At 34.8% G+C, this 23,940-nt stretch overlaps 1 protein-coding gene across 1 annotated transcript in view; it reads right to left on the reverse strand.

Moving 5' to 3' along the window:
* The window catches only part of DPYD (dihydropyrimidine dehydrogenase), a 956,758-nt gene that overhangs the window by 372,907 nt on the left and 559,911 nt on the right, over positions 1-23,940 (reverse strand). The window contains exon 14 of the mRNA XM_074262758.1: positions 17,897-18,061. Coding sequence (XP_074118859.1) covers positions 17,897-18,061 — 165 coding nt within the window. The remainder of the gene's footprint in view (positions 1-17,896; positions 18,062-23,940) is intronic.

The raw sequence follows: 23,940 nt of genomic DNA on the forward strand, positions 1-23,940 counted from the left end.
CTTTCCTTCAAGCTGATGCAAGTAAATCATCATGTAAATCTTCCCGACAAAATGTAGCACTTGAAAGTCATAGGATTAAACACTTGAGTAATAAAGGTCATTGGTTCAAGCTAGTTATGATAACATAATCAATTATATAAAGAATGCTAGAATATACCTGAGAGACCATCAAGTTCAACTCCAAATTGTACAGTTGAGGAAAGAGATTCAAGATAGATAAGTGACTTAACCAAAGTCACAGAGGTAAGAAGTATCAGAATTAAAATCTGAACCCCAGTTTTTTGAGGGTTCCAGTGTTCTTTCTGTTTTATTATAGTAGCCCAGGATAACTTTTGAAGATATATTATTTTTGATCTAATGACAACCACACTATTGTTTGGTATCTCTATTCTCAGATATTTCTGAAACTGAATGAAAATTCAGACAAAAAGAAATCAGACAATGATGGATTTCTTGATTCTTTGCTATTTTTTTTTTTTAAGAATCCATGATAATCTAAGGGGCTAAAACAATCTTCCTTTTATCTCTGTGCGGTCAAATGACTTTGGCCTTTATGGGATGGATGGAGGTCTCCTAAGATATATTCCTTCATCCCATCCAGGCTGTAATACAAATTCCTGTTTGTCGATTCTAGAAAATTACTAAGAAAACATCACCCCAATCTTTCACTCTACACTGGCTACCAATATAATTTCACAGCTGATTTAAAACTCTTACCCTCATCTTCATGCCCCAAGTGCCCTGTGACCTGACAAGCCTGAAAACTAACAGAGCATTCTCTACTTTCCTCTTTATGTCTTATGTTCCACCATCTCCCAGCAGTGATCTGTTCCCATAGTTAACCTTACAGAAACAAAATAAAGCTTTCTTGCCCAATGAAGCAAAACTAGAAATCTCTTTCCTAAAATGTACCAGTTTCAAAAAAATCTGAAATAGATATTAATCTTTGCTTATTCAGCCAATAGCCAAAGAACTCAAGCTACAAATATTTTCCATAATGTTCTATGTGCATTCCACAAGTCTTTTTCTTTTCACTTGAACAAAAAAAATGGATAAGAAATGTATTTATTTGCCTCTGAAATAATAAGATTTTTCCAGGGACTAGAGTCTATTAATTTCTATTATGTACAACTCATGCCTAAATAAGTCATTTTCTAAATTTCTATTTGTGGGGCAGTTACAAAAATCTCTTTTTTTCCCCTTTACAGCTTTTCATAATAGCTTTTCACAATAAATGTCATTATAATAAAAAACCCTATAAAATAAAAAAATTCCAAAACTTGGACATTTCAATGGCTTATTTATTCAAACTATAATACAATAAAATTCTAATATAACTAAATAAATTGGTTGATCTTTCAAATATAGAATTAAATTCTAATATATAGAATTTGAACATAATAGTATCATTTAATTTTAGAGTACAATGAAAACTTTAGTGAAAAATAGATGTTTAACTTCTACCCTCAATTTCACGTGGTAACTCTCCATTTTTCATCAGTCATCTTACATAGGATAGCCTGATCACCTGAAGTATTGTCATTAGGCTTTTGATATTCAGTGCTTTTTCAACATCATTAATTGCCTCTCCCTTCACCTCTATTTGAGGGTAGAGAACTAAACTTTTAAAGATTTCCAATAATTTGAACGTTCCAAATAATTCCCTACTTTCCATCAGTGGCTCTGCTTGGTTTCTACTCCATAGAACATTGCATCTTCATGTTTCAGACTCTCTGGTTCATTATCTCCACACAGCTTTCTTTTGTATTTTGTCTGCCCCTATTATAGTGTAAGCTTCTTGAGGGCAGGAACTGAATTTTCTTTTTCTTATTTGTTTTCAATACTTAGTATTGTGCCTGGCCCTTAGTAGGCCCCTAAGAAATCTTTAATGAATTGAACTGAATTGAAATTGAAATTGTATAATAGCTAGCTCACTTTTAGTCTAGGTTATTGTGACTTTAGGTCTTTTGGTCTGATGTTTTAGGGTTAAAAATTGAGACAGACTATTAGTAATATAATCACTACAGCTCAGAGCTCCCACTTAAGTTATTGCTCAGTTGTTTCAGTCATGTCCAGTTTTTCATTACTCCATTTGGGGTTTTCTTGGCAAAGATGCTGGAATGGTTTTCTCCAGTTCATTTTATAGATGAGAAAACAGGACAAGTGACTTGCCCAGGGTCACATAATTAGTAAGTGTTTGAGGTCAGATATATGAACTTAGCAAAATGAGTCTTCTTGACTCCAGGCTCAGCACTCTATCCACTGCTCCTCCTAACTGCCCTCTCTTTCATTTCTGTTTGGTCCATTCCCAATATTCATAAAAAGGCGTGTCTGTTTTAAATTTTACAGAAAAATCAGGATACAAAAACTATCATAAGTAAAAGAAAGGAGTAAAGCATATTTGAGTATCTTTTACTGGAGAGGTAAAGGGAGGTTGATTTGGAGTCAAATATGCCTTTTTGGGGGAGACCTTCCCTCATTTTTAAAAAAAAGATGAGTACAATCAATAGCATCAGTCCAACGTCTGTGTTTCCAGATGCTTGTCCTGTGACCATTTTAATTTGTCTATACTCTTCCAAAGCTCATCTCTCCTTTCAAGTTATCCTTTTCAACTTTTTTGGGGGGTCAAACCCAAAGCCACCTCAGATTCTTTCTCCTTGGTCTGTTTTTCCAACAACAGTAGGTGAGAACACTCCCTTGAAAACTGATGTTCCTAGTTGTGAAACTTGGATCTACTATAATCACAGATCCATTTCCTAGTAACTGGCTGCATCTTGGCTCGCCATTTTGCAGGCCTTGTTTCATCTTCTTTGTGCCATAGTTGCCATCTGATGAAACTACTTTCCATCTGCACAGTTGCAATCCTGAGCTTCCAAGTTGATGTTTCTCCTCTGTGATTTTCAGTTTTTATTTACAATTTCTCTGCTGAGCAGTCAATCTTATAATATGGTAGTCTTATTTATGCTGAGGTGCTATCTTAGATCCTGTCATCAACTAGATCTGTCACCTGCTGCTGTGCCTTTTTCTTCCTCGGGAGTAATGATTTACTTGGGAGCTAATGGGTCAACATGTCTTTGGGACTAACTGGTACATTTTCAGCAACTTTGCTAATCTAACTCACAGCCTTACCCAGAAAATAAGCAAAAGTGGTTCTCAGGTAGCATTTTCAACCTATCTGGGTCAGGGTACATATTTTTTATTCACGTCTTCCACAGTAAAATAGGTAACAATCCAACAAGTTCTACAAATTCCAGATGATTTTTTTTGAAGACAGGAATAAATAGAGCAATGTATTATTTGCCTTTTCAACTTTGAATATGCTCATATCAATTATATAATGTGTCTGAAGCTTCAGTATTCCTTAAGAAATATTAAAACAGGATCAGCTGAGCTGATGACCTTTGTCTTGTCCTGTCATATCAAAAACTATCTGCTATCACCCTACTGCAGATATGGGGTATTTAGTTTCCTGGCAATAATTGGGGCACTTGAGACTAGAATGCAAATCTGTTCAATGGAAATATTTAAGAATTGCCAATCTGCAAGTTTAGTTATTATTATTAGCTCTTACAAAGGGATCATAGGGTTCTACTATGCATCACTGGAAATGAATTATAAAAGAGTGAAGAATACCCAGGAAAAATTGGAATTGTGACCCTGGATTGTCAGTCTAGGAAAACTTGAATTTGCTTCTAAAGAGATTCTGTATTCACCGTCTAGTCTGATAAACTCTGTGAGCAGTTTCTCAAAAATCCAGAAGTTATGAGAAGGCATGGGTTTCTGAATAGGAGCAAGTAAAGGATTTCTGTAATTCTCTTTTGCTGTCTCTCCCTTGCTTTGTGCTGCTTGCTTTGATTAAAAAAATTCATAATCAGCATCCTCTTTGACACAAAATTTAATAAGATGTCTGATAGATTATATATGAAAGATAGGAAGCTATGGGAGCTGAGAAAAGAAGGAAAAAGTAGATATAAAGTGACAGAATCTTTTATTGAGATGAAGAAAGAAAGAAAAAAAAAAGGATCAAGACATTGATAAAAATTGGGTCCAAATTAGAAATTAATCAACATGAACTCAAGGTCTTGAAGGACTTTTTCTTTTCTCTGGTACAACCTAAGTTAGCTGGCTACTGTCAGATGCTGTTGCTTCATCTGCCTCCTTTCACTGACTGAATAGCTTGTTCATTCTGTGCAATTGTGTTGGAAATTCAGACCCTCACAATTATTCACTAAAGGTGTCCAAGACCTTCTTGAATAATCTGTCCTGTATGTGGAAGAGGATGTACCTGGGGCATCCTATTGTTAAAAATAATGTTATTTAAAGACATTTTCAAGTGTTTTAAGTGTTAGGCTAGGATGGCTAAGAGGTCAGGCTGAGAAGGATAAATCACAGTGGCTTTCTTTTGCTTCTAAGATCAAATATAAACTCCTATGTTTAGCTTTCAAAGCCCTTCGCAATGTGGTCCCTACCTTTTCAGGTAGGCCATTACTCCGACTTCCACACTTTTTAATCCAGTCAGAGTAGCCATTTCTTAATTTCTCTCACTTAGTCCTTCATCTCCCTACTCCCTGGTTTAGGAACTTGTCCATCTTCTAGGGCTGGAATACATTCCCTTCTTACCATTGTCTAACAGAATCTCATCTTTCAGTTTGAGCATTGTCTTAAATGAAACCTTTCCTGGGTCAAACTGTCATCACCTCTTCCTTCTCTTTTGTATTTTACTATATCACATGTACTTTTATTTTTTTCTTTACTTTTATTATCTATATATTTATATATCTGCCACGGTCGCCCTCATTAAAATATAAATTCATTAAAAGCAGGGATTGTTTCATTTTTTGTGTTTCTGGTATGAGACACAAACTTAGCACAGGGCATGACACTTAATAAAGGCTTGTTACCTGATTGATTGGTAGGTGTCCTCCAGGGGCAGCTAGGACAAGAAATCCTGAGTAAACCCAAATTGGGTCGGAGTATAGTCAAATATTGAGATCATATCAATCACTGGTTTAGAGCAGGAAGCTAGTTCAATCAATTATGTATCATGGGAAAAGGATCTGAGGTAACTAAGTTTTTCAGCACCTGACGTTTGCCTAAGATGGCTTTGTTCACTTTAAGAGAAACAAAAACAGAAAGAATGATCTTAGACCACTAGAATCCAGTGAAACAAGATTTTCACTTTGTTTTTGTATATAATTTACCATGCATTTTCATTAACATGTGTACTGCTGAATAGTTTGGAGGGCAGAACATTCTTTGCTAAACAACATTTTAGTTACAGGCAAGAAAAAAGAATCTGGGGAGGTCAAAAAGAGATTGTAATTGTAATTTAGGATCCTGCAGGAAGCTAATCATTACCCCATATAACTGTCACCAATTTATTATAGACATAATATTTTAATGATAATTTCTGTGTAAAAAGAGCAAGATAGTCACAGTTATCATTGAGGACTGTACTTTAGCATGTGTTATGTAAATAAGAAACAATAATACCTATTACTTGATGAGAAGCAAAGGTTCTCACCTCAGTGTTATTTCTAAAAAAGTTTTAAAGCTTAATCATGAGCTCCTCATCTCCATATTGTAAAGGATAAATTATGGTTTTCTGTAACTATTTTCAAGATATAGACTAAGTGAAGCTTTACTAAAGAAATAAATTTTTCCTAATATCGAAATATATTTTCTCCCTTAAGATCTATCTTCTCCCCCAAACCCAACTCATAGCTCATACACTGAACTCACTGGAAGCAGGGTTTATACTTAATGATGAATTAGGCATTAAAAAAAAGCAACACAGATCATTTCAGGTTGATATTCAAAATTTTTTAATCACAAAAAATAATGCAATGTTTCTCTTCATTTATTATTAAAAGTGGCCAATTTAATTCTATTCTAAAGTTTTAATGAATGAAATATTATAATATAATTATGGATCATCAGTATTTAATTCACAAAACTGAAAAAAGGTCATAGTAAATTTATTAATAAAGTTAACTCATTCCTTAGAAATACTCTTTTTTGACTATGGAAAAGTAAATAAGACAAATCAAAAAGAATGTTTGTCATGCTATTCCTTTTCTTCATGTGCACAATGGACAATTAGTTTAGTTAAAAAATCCTCAAATGAAGCAACTTAGCACCATTTGTGAGGCTTACAAATACTTTGAATTTACAAATGGGCTTGTTGCTCAGGAGGAAGCCACTTTATAGGCTACCAGTGCTATTGGGTCTGATACCAGGGGCTCATAACTTCTTTCTATCCATTTACAATACAGTCTTGATTATTTAGAAGATGATTATCTAGTTTATGAATTATCTAGGCCTCATGATTCTCTTCTCTTTCCCTGACTAATTACCTTTTCACCATGTAAGCAATTATTATTATTTCACTCTTCATTAGCACTTCCACTAGACAGTGGGGAAACACCCAGGTGCAAAGTGAAAAGTTCAATCATATGGATGTTTCTAAATATCCAGATGTTTTGCATTGTGCTAATAAAAAACCCACAGTCATAGAATTTTAATGCTAAAAGATACTACTTTCATTTTGCCTGTGAGGAAAGTGAGGTCCCAAAAGGTTGTTTCTGGAGGTTACACCACAGGGGAAAGTTAGAATCAACAATGAAAGAGTTTAATCTGAAAGGATTCCCCCTCAAAAAAAATAATTTAACATATGGCAGCAATTTGGTTTTTCCTCTGAAAATGCAGCTCACTTTCATTCCCAAACAAGATCACAATACAATAAGAGTGTATCTTGGAGGCAGCAGCATATCTGATATTCCAGCTTCATCTCCCTTCCTTAAACTTTGACCTTATGGTCAGCTATTACAATTATATAATGTCTCCAGCTTTTTGATTTTCTTCTATTTTTACCCTGCTAATCTGCAGAACTAGAAAACTCTCACCATTTATTTTTTCCTAATATAAGATAGCAATTAACAAAACATAAAACTGAGAGGTATCCAAAAATGTGTAATATCTAACCTTCATTGGGTTGTCACTGATATGGACTATCATATTTATTTCTTAGCAATTTTCTCACATATTCTTTGAAGCATTTATTTCAAATTTGACTCTTCAAGTCCCGAATTCTATCATCTCCAAGAATCTCTTTTGCCATCAGAGCAAGGCTTCTATTTTTCATTATGTACATTATCTATTACACATCACTATTTGTATACTTGTGTTAAAGGATTAATAACAAATTATAACTATTTACTATGTATTAAATGTTATGATGGAAATATGTAATATTGAGTAATATAAATGCAGATAATATAAAGCAAAAAAATCATAACCATGCTATTATGCTTACATATTTATGAAATATATTGATACTGCTTTATTTACATAATTAATTATATATTATTTATATAACATTGAAAACAATCAAATTATTATTATTATCATTATTATTATTATTATTATTATTAACTTCTTTCAAGGGGCCTATGGACAAATATATTCCAATTCTCTGATTCAGTTACAGAAGAGAGTCATTATATTTCCCTATGCAATAGCCCACGGAACATTAAATATAAAGGAATAATAGCTGGAGAGCCAACTGTCAAAGGTAAATTTTTATGTAAATTTCATTGAACCAGAGTAGAAAAATCATATAATAATAAAAATAATCATAATAATAAAAGATAATCATTTACATTTTGCAAAGGACTTTATATTCATTATCATATTTAAGATCATTCAGAATGAACTCTCTCATCTCCACACCTCAAAATCTCATTTTACCTATTCTCAAACATTCAAGAAATGAGGTAGTCATTCTCCTTCCTTGGCTAACCACTGATCTCAAGTCCTTGCTCCTATCCTCTTCTTTGGAAGTTTTTTCTCATCAATAATCCTACCCTTCCATCTCCCCAATCTTCCATTCTTCCTTTGTTAGATCCTTCCCTTCTACCTACAAACATATGTCCACAGTAAAACTTTCATTGGCCCCGATAACCCTTCAAATTAATCTCTCTGTCTGTCTTTCTGCTTCTGTCTTTCTCCCTTTCTTACTTATCACATCAGGTGAATATGCACAAGAATTCTGGAGTCCCAAGACCCTACTATTCCTGCTTCCAGCCCTTCTCTAGCATCCATCATTTCGGGAAGTAGCTCCTGTTGAGAATGGGCTAACCATCCCTTCCATTTCCCACAGGGCAGTTAAACCAGCTTGGTTCAAATAGCAAGGTCACCCTAAGGAAGAGAAAGGAGGTATGATGTGCCAGGCAAGTAAAACTATGGCCACCACTTTGATTATCAAGTATTCTCAGATCCTGGATGGAGAAAACTCAGAACCCTGAACCCAAGAGCCTTGAACATAGTAGTGCTTCCAGATCATTGTCATCAGCCATTATTCTGGGAATCGACCTCTGCAGCTTCTTTTAGAAATAAAGTCCTTGACATCTCCAAATGGTTCAACATCAGAAACTGATGTGATCTTCTCAGTGGAAATAATATTAAAGAAGAAGCATGACCAACTATTCTGCCACCATGCCTACACTAAGGACCAGAGGACCTATGACTGCCTATGAAACCTCCCATAGCTGTTTATTTCCCCATTCCAATGTGAGCTCCCTGAGAACAGGGTCTGCTTTACTTTTTTATATGTATCCCCATGCACGCTTGCTGCCATGGTATCTTTCTTCTGGTTCTCCTTCTAATGCTCTGAACATTTCTCCTTTGTCTCCTTCCCTTTTTTATTCATATTCTTTCTCTTCCCTCTCCTGATGCCCACTACTCTATTTTACACTATTGTCACTCATTGCTTCAACTATTAGAAGAGTTTTCTTACTGTTTTTTTTTCTATTTCATAGGTTCTCTTTTATTCACTAAAGATGCCAAAATATTTTTTACTAAGGCCTAGCTCTGATTATAACACTCTCCTTGCTCAAGAAGCTTCAATGGCTTCCTCTTATTATCTCTTAGAGAAAAAAAAATAGACTTCTCAGAATGCTGTTTGATGCCTTTCACAATCAGGCTTTTCATATTTATTCCATATTGCTCTCCTTACATAGACTGCATTTTAGCCAAATTGGCCAATGTGAAAATTTCTGTACATGAAATAACTCCTCCCTCTGTAGAGGCTCAATACATGGAGGTTGTAAAGGTACCCATTTAGGCTTGCTATAAATGAAAAAAACCTCCCAGAGTTATCTGAAAATTAAATGGACTATCTCAGGAAATAAAATATTTTTTTTGAGAAGTAAGATGGCCCAGACTTGAGGGAAGTCCTATCTTGATTCAAAATAATTATTCATATTCTCAGTGTGTGATATCTGTCAATGATTTGACATAATATTAGAAAATATACTTCTCTATCATTGTCTAAGTCATTACCTTCCTTCCATTCACTCAAGTCCAAAACATTAGTATTATTTTAGTATCCTCATTCAAAACACCAGTGTTATTTAAATCTCCTCATTGTTATTCACTCCAGATACACCATGAGTTGCCTGGCTTTGTCATTTCTATGTCTACAACTTCCCACATCTCACAAATGTCCTTTTCTCTCCACTTTTACAGTCACCATCCTTGTCACCTCTATGCTTCTTGCTTGGCTTATTGCAGTAACCTTCTCTACTTCAAAAGCTTGTCTCTCTTTTCTTTCCACACTCACCCCCAAACTACAACCAAAATGATTTTTCTTAAAGGTAGATAGATCTATATCATCAATTTTGTGATTCTCTATCATCTCCTAGATCACATATAAATCTCATCAAAACTATTCCCAAAGGATTATAAAAGTGTGCATATTCTTTGATGCAGCAATACCCTGCTAGCTCTCTATTCCAAAGACATCCAAAAAAGAGAAGAGGACCTATTTGCACAAAAATCTTTATAGCAGTTCTTTTAGTGGTGGGTGAGAATTGGAAACCAAAAGGATGCCCATCAATTGAGCAATGGCTAAACAAGCTGCGGCATATGATTGCAATGGAACATTATTGTGCTATGAAAAATGACTTTCGGAAAGACTTACATGAACCGATGCATAGTGAAGTGAACAGAACCAGGAGAGCATTGTCCACAATAGCAATATTATTTAATGAAGAACTGTGAATGACTTAGATATTCTCAGCAACACAATGATCCAAGGTAACCACAAAGGATTCATACTGAAGCATATTTCCAGAGAAAGAACTGATATTGTTCTGAAGAATGCTAAATTCGTTTCTTTCATAAAGACATAAAATTTAGAACTTAAGACTTTGAATAAAAATGTTAAAAAAATCTTTAAAAATTTCTTCATAATTTTCCTCCTCCCCTCCTTTTAAGTATCATTTTCCTCTATATGCTCTATCATCCACCATAATTAGCTGTCTCCTGCTCTGAATACACAATGTTCTACCTCCTCTCTCCATAGTTTTGCAAAGGCTCCCCCACCCCTACACTTGCTTCTTGGAATTTTAGATTCTTTCAAAACTCGGCTTAAGCTGTGACAGTGTAGATGTTGTTGCTATTGTGTGGTTTCGGGCATTGATGAGTCTTTGGGTTTTCCTGACAAAAATATTGGAGTGCTTTGCCATTTCCTTCTCCAGTTCATTTTACAAATGGGGAATTGAGGCAAATAGGGTTAAGTGACTTGAACAGAATTACCCAAGCATTGTAGATTGGATTCAAACTTAGGAGGAAGTTTTCCTGACTCTAAGTCCAATACTCTATCCACTGTGCCGCCCAATAACCCTGACAGTATAGGATAGTGACTTAACAAATGGCCTTGGAGTCATGGAGATCTGCATTGCCTTTCATATATACTGACTGTTTGACCCCTGCCCTGAACATGTCATTTAACCTAGACCCCCCCAGTAACCTTTTAAGACTATGAGCTGCAGAACAGTTAATAGAGCTATTTATTTTATTTGGGATAGGAACAGAATGGCAGTTGAATCACTGTTGTTCCTAGATAAAATCTAGGATTTAAATTTTAGTCCTGTACATACAAACTGATGAATTTCAATTTAAATTATTTTTGAAATTTGGCAAAGTCTGAGAAATTTGGCATAGAAAAAAGTTCTCACGTTAAAAGAAAGCCTTTTCTCAATCCCCATAAATGGAAATAACATTTTAACTAAGGCTGTTGATGACTAAATCTTAACTATAGGGGGCAACCAGTACATAGGCCTGGATTTTCACAATTGCCATTAAAGGCTACCTATAACAAAGGGCACCTTCAGGATTACTGATGAGGATGAACTTTCTTTTGAATCATTCCACATCTAGTGTGTTCTCTGCTGGTCACCCAATAATTAATGGGAAACAGAAAAAGGAAGGGGAGAGGGGAGCTTTTTGCAGAAATGTTTCTCATTATAAAAGTATTTACATGCCAATTGTTCTTCCTTTAATAATTTCTGTAACAAAGCCATCATTCCTTTTTCTATAATCACCAGTTGATTCACTGGTGCATCCCCTTCTTTTGCTTAACACTCACGGTGACAGCCAGGAATGATAGAAAATGTCATTCTCTGCTTGCTAATTCAGTACATTCAGAGCGAGTACAGCAAGTATTTTTCTGCTGAGTTTTTTTTTCCCCCTAAGCCTAAAATATATAATGTAAAAGGTTTTCTTTTTTCTTAAGTGGGTAAAGAAAAGATTCGGTTAAAATCGATTTCTGTAAGCCCTAATTATACAGTGCATTTCATAATAAGCATTACAAGATCTCTCCTCAGGAACAAAGACCTCTTCGTTAGTAATGAATTGTCACTACCACAATCAGAGTGCTGAGTTTAATTCATGGATAAATAAAAAGAGTCCTTGTAAGCAAAGAAGTCGAGTGTTAGAGTGCTTCGGAACAGCTACTCGGGGCTAAGAAATGAGCTTTACAGTGAGGAAGTTCTTAATGTTTGAGCGATATCCCTCTTGCTGAAAGGAAGCTGGTCTCCTGTCCTGCTTGGAGAGAAATACAAGCTCCTACTACTTGACTTCTGGAGCTTGCTCCCAAGGTTCTTGCTTCTTCTGGAGAGGAGACTTTTGCTCAGTAGCTGCCACGGTTGGTTGAATTATATGGTCTGTCATTGAAGGCAGCAGTCATACACTTGAGAATGATGTGGGAGAACTCCAGTGAGAGCGATAATTAAAAGAGGAAAATGAAGGGTCACCTTCTTTCATTCAGCCCATTGGGCTTGGCATCAGAGCTATTTCAAAACAGTAGGGGATTTTCCAATCTCAGCATGGCAATCTCTAAGCACACATTGTTTCTACAGGTTAAAATCTGAATGGTATTTTAATTGTACTTGGAAAAAAATATATGAAAAGGAAAATATTGGAAATTAGTTTAAAGAATAGAAAGAAACCAAAAATAGGAATATAATCTAAATGGGGAAGGGATTAAAAGCTGAAAACCAATGTTATTATTTGCTTGGAAAAAATTGGCAAGCACTATAAAAGAGACAAGATGACAAAAGAAAATTGGTGCCAGGATATTAGAAAGGAACATTTAAATGTATCAGCAATGTGTCTCATTTCTAGTTGGATAGAAGTACAAAGGCAGTCTCTTCTCAGCCTTCTTGTTATTTCACTGTCACTTAGATTATTAAATTCAAAAAGGAATCATGGGATCATAGGAACATGATCTTAGGCCTACAAGCCACATTGGAGGTCATTTAGTTCTATTCACTCATTTCCTCAGTCAGTAAGAAAAGTCCTATGTACCAGGCATTGGGTTAGAGATACCCCCAAAATAAAAATAATAAAAATAAAAATTTAAAACCCTGTATAACTATAGTCTTTCCCTTCACTTTTGGGAAGAAATTAGAAAGGGGAAGATAAGGAAAGGCCTTTTACACCCTTTGATCTATCAGTACCATTACTGGGTCTGTATCCCAAAGAAATCATAAAAGGGGAAAAAGGACCCACATGTGCAAAAGTGTTTGTAGCAGCTCTTTTTGTGGTAACAAAGAACTGGAAAAGGAATGGATGCCCATCAGTTGGGGAATGTCTGAACAATTGTGGTATATGAAGGTAAGTAATGGAATATTATTTTTTCTATAAAAATGATAAACAGGATGATTATAGAAAGGCATGGAAAGATTTTTATGAACTGATACTGAGTGAAACAAGCAGAACCAGGAATACAGTGTACACAATAACAGCAAGAATGTGTGATGACCAACTATGAAAAGCCTGATTCTTCTCAGTAGTTCAATGATCCAAAGCAGTCCCAAATTAGGGAGAAAATGGCATCTGTGCCCAGAAAAAGAGCTAACATATAAATCAACACATGTTATGTTCACTTCTTTTTTCTGGTTTTTAAAAAAAATCTCTCCATGGTTTTTCCCCTTTGCTCAGATTTTTCTCAATCAACATGATTCATAAAGCAGTCTGCATTAAAAATAAATAAACTTACTATAATTAAAAAAGAAAGAAAGAAAGAAAGAAAGAAAGAAAGAAAGAAAGAAAGAAAGAAAGAAAGAAAGAAAGAAAGAAAGAAAGAAAGAAAGAAAGAAAGAAAGAAAGAAAGAAAGAAAGAAAAGAAAGGCTTTTTACAAAAGGTAGAGTTTGAACTAAGCCTTGAAGGAAGCCAGGGAATTTAGGAATCAAAGATGAGGAGAGAGAATATTTCAGATATGGGGGACAGGAAGGCAAAAAGCATAGAGTAGGCACAATATGCTGTGTGTGAGGAAGAGCAAGGCCAGTGTCACCAGATTATAGTATATTCATGTCAGAAAAGTCTCAGATAGAAAGGGACAAAAAGAGGCCAGTCTAAGAACAGCTTAGGAGACTAATGGTGAGAGAATTTAAGTGATAAATTAATTACTTGACAAATTACTACAAAAGTTGTGATTAATGAAAAGAATACTTTCAGCTCCTAACCACTATTTGATAGCATTTGCTTTTCAACCAAAAATTGTTGTTTTTTTTTTTTCAAAGTAGAGAATATTAAAGCATTAGTTTCAAATGATCAAGGTGCAAATCTTCATGTTCTCTGAAGTGCTTCATAATCATCAAATCATAGAAAGGCAGTGATGACTGTAAGTTATTGATGACTGTAAGTTATTTATTCTAAAGTAGTGAATAAGAAGTAAGAGTAACTGAGTTGACTTGAATTATGGCTCTGCTTAATTTGTGACTTTGGCCAAGTCATTTACCCCTTGCATCCTTCATTTCTTGATTTAAAAAGGGTGAATAATATTAACAACATCTCAGTTTAATTCTACCACTAATGATCTGATCTTGTGACCAAAGGCAAGAACAATGGGAACTTTGTAACTTATGGTCAATAAATATGATCTGTCAGTGTTGACCAATTAATAGATAATAAAGATTCCTAGCTTGTAAGCCTTCAAGTAAGCAGGAAGAAAAAACAAACAAAACAAAACTGCACCAAGTGAGAGAGCATGTTGTAAAGATGCTGCAATAAAAAACATATACTGGGGGCAGGCAGCTGGCCTTGCAATTTCTTTGGTATAGGATAGTAGTTCCCAAATTTTTGGAGATCCTTTTTGAAGACCCTTTTACATCCTTAAAAATTGTTGAGGATCTGGAGATCTTTTGTTTATGTTTATTATATCAAATGAGATGAAATATTAATTGAGTCTTCAAATTTCAAATTAATCTTTTATTTCATAAGTCTCTAAGAAACTCTACCATACTTTTATGAGAGTAAGAGAGTGAAAAACACAAATAATCAACTTTGTGTGGTCTGTGAAAGGGTCTTCAGGACTCCTAAGAATGGATGAACCATAATTTGAGAGGCTGATATAGAGAAATCCTAATGAGGAAAACCCCTTGGGTAACTGCAGATCTGTACTTGTCTGCAATTTAGGGACTTAGAGTGTAGCCTGGGGCACTTAGAAGTTAAGTGATTAAGATAATAGCAATAGAGAACTAGACTTTTGTATGTGGGTGAGAAAATTCTCTTTATTAATGAAAGTGAACACTTTTCTTCAATTCATTATGTTAAGAGGTCACACAACCAGTGTGACTGAGAGACTAGACTTGAACCCAGGTATTCTTGGTTCCAAGACTGGACTTTGAGCCACATAATGACAGTAAATTGATTTCACATAATCAAAAACCACAGAATCTCATTATTATAAGAGCCCTCCTTCTCTTTGCTATTTAGTCATGTCTGACTCTTTGTTTTCTTGGCAAGGATACTGGAGTGGTTTGCCATTTCTCTCACCAGGTCATTTACACAAGAGAAAACTGAGGCAAACAGGGTTAAGTCACTTATCCAGGATAATAACAGCTAGTAAGTATCCAAAGCCAAATTTGAATTCAGATCTTTCTGACTTCAGGGCACATAATTCAAATCATACCTGCAAAAGAACCCTTGCTACAACATACCTGAGAGTGGAATCCTACTTTTGCTAGAAGAGACCTCCAATGTGGGCTCATAACCTCTCAATGCAATATATTCTATTTTAGAAATAATTCTAATGGCCATGGAACTTTTTCTTGTCATCAAGCTTCAATTTTCTCTTTGCAACTTAGAGGTATGAGGAGAATTTAATCAATCCAGAATCATATTTAGGGAATGGTGTGTGTACACAGTGCCTTGCACATCTTGAGTATTAAAAAATATTGGTTAAATGAATATATCAGTTAAATAGTTAAATCCTGAAAAGTAGATAATGCAGCTCTTTGACAATTATAAATAAGTAAACTCTATTTGTCCATACTTGGGTTAAATTGGCCCCATCAAGTCCATATCAAAGTGAGAAGAAAAGCATGTTAAAATTGTAATGCTGGAGAAACTGAGGTAAGATAGAGATGAGAGTTTTAATATTTTATTTGTTGTAGAACTTACTTAATTGACTGGATCAGACTCCTATCTCAAAGTATCCATTTTCGAATGTGAGATTCCAGAGATTCTTTATAGAATTTTAGTGATGGGGGGGAACAAAGACAGAAAGGGGAAAGCAAAGTGAACACTGGACATTTTGATAAGTTGGGAAGGTCTGGAGCCATGATGTCTAAAATAGAAAATCTGTCCTTTATCTGGGATTAAACATTTACAGTTTATAACCTTAGAGTAGCCAGCCCTAAATTTTATCAGTCCTAATGGTCAGGAGGGGGAGGTGTTGCGATCAGGGGGATTGAGGCAGAACAATTCAGGAAAATTGAGATAGAACAATTAGGGAAACTGAGGTAGAACAATCAAAGGAAACTGGCATAACATATTCAAGGAAACTTAATTCTCGATATTATGGTATTGAAGCACTGGCTCTATGATCCATCAATCAGTAGCATTTAACAAATGTTCATTATTTGCCAGGCACTGTGCTAAATGATGAGGATGTAAAGAAAGACAAAAAGAATCCTTGTCCCATAGGAGGTCATATTTTGATCTGAGAACTAACATGTAGATAATTAAATAAATTTATAGACACAGGGGTTCTCAAACTACAGCCCACAGGCCAGATGTGGCCCACTGAGGACCTTTATGCGGCCCTCTGAGTGATGGCAAATGGGCTGAGGGGCGGAGACAGAGTGTGAGCTTTTGTTTTTACTATAGTCTGGCCCTCCCACAGTCTGAGGGACAGTGAACTGGCCCCTATTTAAAAATGACTATGACTAACTTACTTTGAGACCCAGACTATGTTCAGACATACAAATCAATGCTTAGGCTAGATTTCTTTAAACCATAAAGTATTCTATGATATATAGACAATAATTTAATTTAAAAACACATGATCCACACACCAGTCTGACTGGAACCAGATTAAAATTCATTGAGGAAATATTTAACAAAATAAATAAAAATATTATAGTATATATAAAATGTTAATGTATATTTTTCTTAGTCACTATTCAGCCTTCATGGATCCTTATGTATCTTTTAGTTGTACCCTATTTCTCTTGGACATTGATATCACTCTTCTATTTCACTGGTAGGCCTAGTGAAATAATTGTTGTGTTTTGAAGAGACTCTCTGCTGCATTTTGGAGGAAAGGGAGACTGGAGTTCTTTTTTAAAAAAATATTATTAGGTATTGTACAAAATATTAGTCAGTTTATTCTGCTTTAATCAAAGATGATTTTTTTTTCAATCAATGGACTATCAGAGAGACTCTTTTAAAATATAGACAGAGGGAGAAAAGAGTATTTTGAAAATAAATTTTAATTGATTTATTTGGGCTTTTTCCTGTATGTCTTTCCTTACCTCCTTTTCTGAAAGCTATTTCTTTATAACAAATAATAAAAAAAGAGGGGGCAAACAGTTCAGCAAAACTAATGAACACATTGAAAAATTTTGAAATCATATGCAACGTTCCCCACTCATAGCTTCTGCAAAGAAAAGGGATGAGAAGTAAGCATAAGTATTAAGGAGTGCCTAAGGGAAATGAGGAAAGGAAATAAACACTCCTGTCTTGAAAAAAAAAAATCTACTCTGTACAAAAATTCCTAAATAGAGTTGAATGCATGTCTTCATCCTTATCATATCCGGCATCATTTCAAAACAGCTTTTTACCAGATTAAGAGAGGGTATTTTTCAAAGTGTTTGACTCATAATAAGAAGAGAAGATTATTTGTAGTGAATGATATCCCAAGGAAAGAGAGAGCAGCAGCAGCTCTGATTCTCGTTCTTACAAATGAAGCTCAGAGCCCACAATCTCTTCCTAAGGTCATCACCTTTATAAATCCTTGCCACACACAGGGGAGAGCAGCTCAAAACATAAGAATTCCACTCCCTATCCCCCTGTTGATGGAAAGACTTTTTTTCCATCTGCATATCCCCATTTATAACAAAGCCTCCCGTTGTGAAGGATTTTTATGAGCTCTTGAGTTTTCTATCGTTTTTATCTTTCTTAGCATCAGCAAAGCAACTGGCAGATTCTTTAATAAAATATATTATGTGTATTAATATTTATGAACCGATAAATTGGATGTTTAAATAAACATTCTCCAACTTAACGCCAGTTCTCTTGTTTTAAACGTTAAATTGCACTTACGTTGTCAGGAAAGTCAGCCTTTAGTTCGCTGATACTTTGACACCAATATGCTGCTGTTTTCTCACTGATGAGCTCGATATTAAGGAAGGAGCTTTGTCCTGGGCCGTACACAGGGCCTGAGGTGGTGCCCCGGATGATCCGCGGTGAAACGTTAGTCACAATGTCCTGTTGAAAGAGAAAGACTTTGGCTATCATTTTTGCAATCTAACATTGCAGCTTTTATTATCTCTTCCCTTCAACATAACAATGACTTACTAAGTCTCTTCTCATATCTCATATTTTCCAGGATCAAATTCAAGAAATGTGCTTTAAATTATAGTTAAATTGAACATATGATTTCAGATGGAAGGCTAAATTCAAATATGCTATGGACTAAGCAAAATCTTTTTTCTATAATCCAGATATAATAGAGAGATATAAAGATATTCAAATACTGCTTACATTGATTTGGAGTATGATAGAAATGGTTTCCTTTTTTTCACTTATTGGTGATTCAGTGAAGAACAAATACATTGTGGGCATATTGTAAAGGAATCCATAAAAATCTTTTTCCATTGAATTAAGTAAGATTTAAAGTGTGGCTTTATGTTAATTTAGAAAGATTTGCTTTGGAATTTCTTTTTAGCAAAAAACCAAGTCATCCAAGAAATGCTTGAGGCATTGATAGTTCATTGAATTTTGTGAATTTTTTTTTAAAAACCATTGGAGCTGGGTCAGATTATCTATAGAGTTGCAGTCATAAATGCAAATTCAGTGGGAAGAAAGCCACTTTTCCCAAGACTAAAATGAGGATATCAATAACTTCATGATAAACTATAAACAGTAAACAGTAAAATTAACATGCTTGTTAAGTATAATTAACAATCCACAACTGCTTCTATGGTTATATTAACGAAGAACAGTAACATTTCTGACATTATTTAAAACTAAAAAGAAACAAAGAATGAAAAATGTTTCTTTTGCCAACTTCTAATTAAAAATAATTTTGAGTAAAGGTCATTTAGTTAAGGATTTATCAGAATTAGTCATTTAAGTACCCCTCCTCACCATCTTGTCACTTTTAGTGAGATAACATGAACCCCCATTAGTATATAGCAATTAAGGTCAATTTACATATTTTAATTAAGAACCACCCCATATAAAACAATTAGCGTAATAGGCATACTAACTGGATTTCATAACATTTGGACGTTTTTCCAACTAGATAGACAGGAAACCTTAATTAGCATTAATTAGTGCTGATCTGCATATGTTTGATAAGGCATACCCTTGCCACAAAAGATTATTTATTCCTGAATCTGCCAAATGCTACAGTTGCAGAGGATAAAAGGACTTTTCTTCACATTGCATGTTAATTTCTGGTAATTTACATCCATTTTTACATTTGAATTAGTATATTATAAAATAAATTGCATAAATGTTACAATGATGCCTTTGCAAATATGTACATTTAGACTTATAGAAATCATACCAGTTAATTTTTATTCATTATCATTCTACTTCTATTGTAATCATTTTGTAACATCATCAGCCCACACTATGATTTGTTTCTTCCTACCAATTTTCCCATAATCTTTATGGGGAAAAAGACCTGTAGGCTCTCTCCAGAAGGTTCAAATGCAATCTGCCAGATTTTTATTTTGGCAAATGTTGTATAAAAAGTGCCAATCTTAGAAGATATACTTTGCATTTCAGTATATCTTGCATTTCATTAGCTATTTTAGAGGAAGATGTCTTTACAATGTCCCCATCTTGTATGCTCAGAGTCAGGAAATCTGGACAAAGAAAAACCAGGAGTCCAGAGGAGAGTTTTATCTATCTATTTATTGACTCATATTTTCGCTGAAGACCAGTCTGAGACTGTTTTCCAAATTTTCACAACTTGGTAGTGAATCCCTTAGGCAATATAAGGCACATAGTATCTTCCAAAGACCCTTCTGACAGTTGGGTCACTCATAAATGTGGTCAACTGTGGTTAAATCAAATGACTAGGTTAGATTCATGTCACCAGATTCTTCCTAGAATTCTGGGATTATGTACAGGATTTGGTAATGCAAATTATTAAGAAGATGTCAGAGTTGCCTATAGCCTGAGGAATATGAGACTCAATTGCCTTGGAGAGCCACTGCACATACTCCTAATGGCAGTTCTAAAAGTTGCAATCTAACGTTCCCTAAAGGATCTATAAGGAAAGATCAATCTTACAAAATTGGCAAGCTGTGATTTGAAGATTGCAAGGTAGGTTTTCCTGCTCTACAAACATCTGTCTCACTAGCCTGAAAAGGTCTTTGATTCCACAAATAGAAATTCATTTCTTTGGGGTTTAAAAAGGCTTTTCAACCTCCTAAAGTCCTAAACTAAAATGCAAATATCCCTCAGAGGAGTAATAGTTTAACTGTTTTGAGCTAATACTACTGCTTGGATCCGTATTAGTTCACAGCTAGTAATCAAGATAGATTAGAGAAAGACAGAGGAAATCTAACTACCCAAAAGACAAGAAGGAGACTCTTCAATTATAATCACTCATATTTAAATAGAGCTTTAAATATTATTAAGTGTTTTCATCACAGCAATCCTCTGAGACCAGGAGAACAAATATTTTTGTCCCTATCTTGCAAATGAAGAAACTGAGGTGTAGAGAAGTTAAATGATTTATACAGCATCACAATGTTTTGGAGATGAAATTAGAATTTGGGTCTTTTGAATTTATGATCTGTGGTCTTTTTCATACACCTCCCTCTCTCCCCAAAATCCACATACCTTTCCAAAAGGAAAGAGAAAAGAAAATCTAAGACAAATTATTTTTGGTAGAAATTTGACTTTTCTGGTTCACTCCTCTCTGCATCTGTAGCCCTGCCTAGTCTCAACTTCATGCAACAAGATGCAAAGATAGTTTTCAGCATTCACCTTGGCAAAACCTTGTGTTTCAAATTTTTCTCCCTCTTTGATCCTTCCCTCCTCTCTTAGATAGCAAGTAACCCAGTATAAGTTATATACAATTCATCTATACACATTTCTGTATCAGGCTGTGTAAAAAAATCAGATCAAAGAAGGGAAAAACAAACACAGGAAAGAAATATAATAACAACAACAAAGGTAAAAATATTATTATGCTTTGATCCATATTCAGTCCCCATAATCCTCTCTCTGGATACGGATGGATAAAATAGACTTTTTTGTTTTGTTTTGTTTTTTTGGCTGAGGTTAAGTGACTTGCCCAGGGTCACATAGCTAGGAAGTGTTAAGTGTCTGAGACCAGATTTGAACTGGAGATCAGATTTAAACTCAGGTCCTCCTGAATTCAAGGTTGGTGCTCTATCCACTGCGCCACCTAGCTGCCCCCTACAATAGACTTCTAATGGAAAAAAATCTATTGAGATTTCCTTAAATTACCTCATTGTTGAAAAGAGGCAAGTTCATCAGAGTTGGTCATCACATAATCTTGTTGCTGTGTACAATGTTCTCTTGGTTGTACTTACTTCACTTAGAATAAGTTCATAAAAGTCTCTCTAGGCCTTTCTGAAATCATCCTACTGATAGTTTCTTATAGAACATTTTATTACATTCATATATTATAACGTATTCAGCCATATCCCAAATGATGGACATTTACTCAATTTCTAGTTCCTTGTCATTACAAATATTTTTGCACATGTAGGTCCTTTTCCCTTTTTATCATCTCTCAGTATAGAGAGAGACACTGCTGGATCAAAGGGTAACCCTTGGACACTGTTCCAAATTGCTCTCCAGAATGATTGGATCAGTTCGCAACTCCATCAACAATGCATTAGTGTCCCCGTTTTCCCATATTTCTTCCAACATTTATCATTTTCTTTTCCTCATCTTAGCCAATTTTGAGAGGTGTGTACCTCAGAGTTGCCTTAATATGTATTTCTCTAATCAAGAATGACTTAAAGCATTTTTTCATACAATTAGAAATGGCTTTAATTTCATCTAAAAATTATCTGTTAATATGTTTTGACCATTTAGTAACTGGAGAATGGATTATATTCTTATAAATTTGAGTTGGTTCTCTATGTATTTTAGAAATGAAGCCTTTTTCAGAAACACAGATTTTTTTTCTCAGCTTTCTGCTTTCTTTCTAATCTTGGTTGCATTGGTTTTGTCTGAGCTGGTATTTGAACCAAGATATTCTGAGTTGAAGTCTAGTGCTGTATCCACTGTTCCACCAGATAACACAATATTAATTACTTTATGATATGCTTCTTAACATCATTATTTGTCAAGACTAGGAAAAAATCAGTATTAAGAAGAATCAGAAAAAAATGATGAAGGAAGAAGGGAAACATTTGGAAAGAAGAAGGATGACAGTTGGAGAAAAAATACTCTCAAACTCTCATGAGATTCTAAAATGAAACTTGTTTTGTTTGTGACAGAGAATTGATATTGGTCAATGGGAGTTCAGTCCTCATTAGCATGTGACTGGCCTGATGCAGTCCCTATATGGACTCAAGACCAGGTGCATGTATTGTTTCCAAAACTTGAATAAACATTTTCTCACTCAGATTGTGATGGGATTTAAATCTAAGTCTTCCTGACTGTAGCTCTAGCACTCTATTTGCTGTCTTCTGTTCTCAAACTCAATACCCTCCATACTTTTCCAGTAAATCTTTCCATTGATTTCAAAGCTCTGAAAAGAAGCTAAACAGAATGAACAATGAATGGATATTTGCATAAAATAGATTTCTGTATGGCTTTTTGAAACAGTGAAATGAGTCTTGGATTTGTATGTCTGAAGAACTGCCATTGATATAATCACAGGATCTTGTATAAGATGCAATTCCCATAAACCTTAGCTTCCTCATCTTACATAAGCACAATCACTACACCTCATAATATGTTACAAATGGTGAAGCATATAAACATGAGCCATTATTACTATTTCAATGAGTTCAGACCATTACAAATCTGACAATAATTTACTCAAGTTATTGGTTTGGAAATATGAAGCTTTGGGTGCTATCATATATTGATATTTTTTGGAAGGGAGGTTTAACAGTAAGTGGGTAAAATCATATCAATATTGCTTGAGGGATTTAGAATAAAAATAAACAAATTTAATAGCAGTTATTATAATAGATGAAAGTTCATCCTACATCATAAATAAAGTGAATTGATTTATCTATGATCTTTACTCTCTCTCAATCACCCACTGAGATGATCATACTTCACTTTGGACCTACTATAACCTGAAAAGGTTATATCTATGTCCTCCCAGATCTCTGAAGTTCCCCACTTATATTATTATACTAAATAGTATTTATTTCTCTTTCACATAAAAAAGAAGGCTCAGCTAAGCTTCTCATTATCCCCTACTGGCTCACACTCTTACTTGTTTCACATACACAGATACTTCTCCCCTGCCATGATAATCTGTCTGAATTTATTCCTCAGTGGTTAGCACACTGCCACAGCATCATACCCTCCTCATCCCTGTGATTCTGAACAGATAGCTATCAGTGTATAAACCTCATTTCCCAAGCCCCCACTGACAACTCACTTATTCCTGTTCCCCTCACTGGATCCCCACCAACATCCTACAACCCACTCCAAATATACCCATTGTGCTCTCTGAGATGTCTGCTCCCTCGATAACAAACTCAATTTCACCTTATATTTTTTTTTTAACTCCTTACTCACTGAGACTAAGATCCTGCTTTCTCCACTGCCCTTCTTGCAGTCCTACTTGAGTTTTTACTTTCTCCATCCCTACTCATCAGGACCTACTCTTCCATGTATGGGCAGATATATTCAGACTATAATCTTTTCATCATTTAGGAATATTCTGCTTTCCTGTTTTTTATCTCTGAATTTCCTTTATCTGATCATAATCTTTTATCATTCCTGGCTTTACAACTTTTATCCTCACCATGATCTCGAATCCCATTCATCACAGTCCTTTCCTAAAATATTACCTCAGAACTAAATATACTTTACATCTTTTTTCCATCTTGAACTCTTGTTAAATCACAAAGCACTTCAATTCCATTCTATCCTATCCTTTCCATTACTTTGACCTAGTA

Source organism: Sminthopsis crassicaudata, chromosome 4 (assembly GCF_048593235.1).
Source record: "Sminthopsis crassicaudata isolate SCR6 chromosome 4, ASM4859323v1, whole genome shotgun sequence".
NCBI lineage: Eukaryota > Metazoa > Chordata > Mammalia > Dasyuromorphia > Dasyuridae > Sminthopsis > Sminthopsis crassicaudata.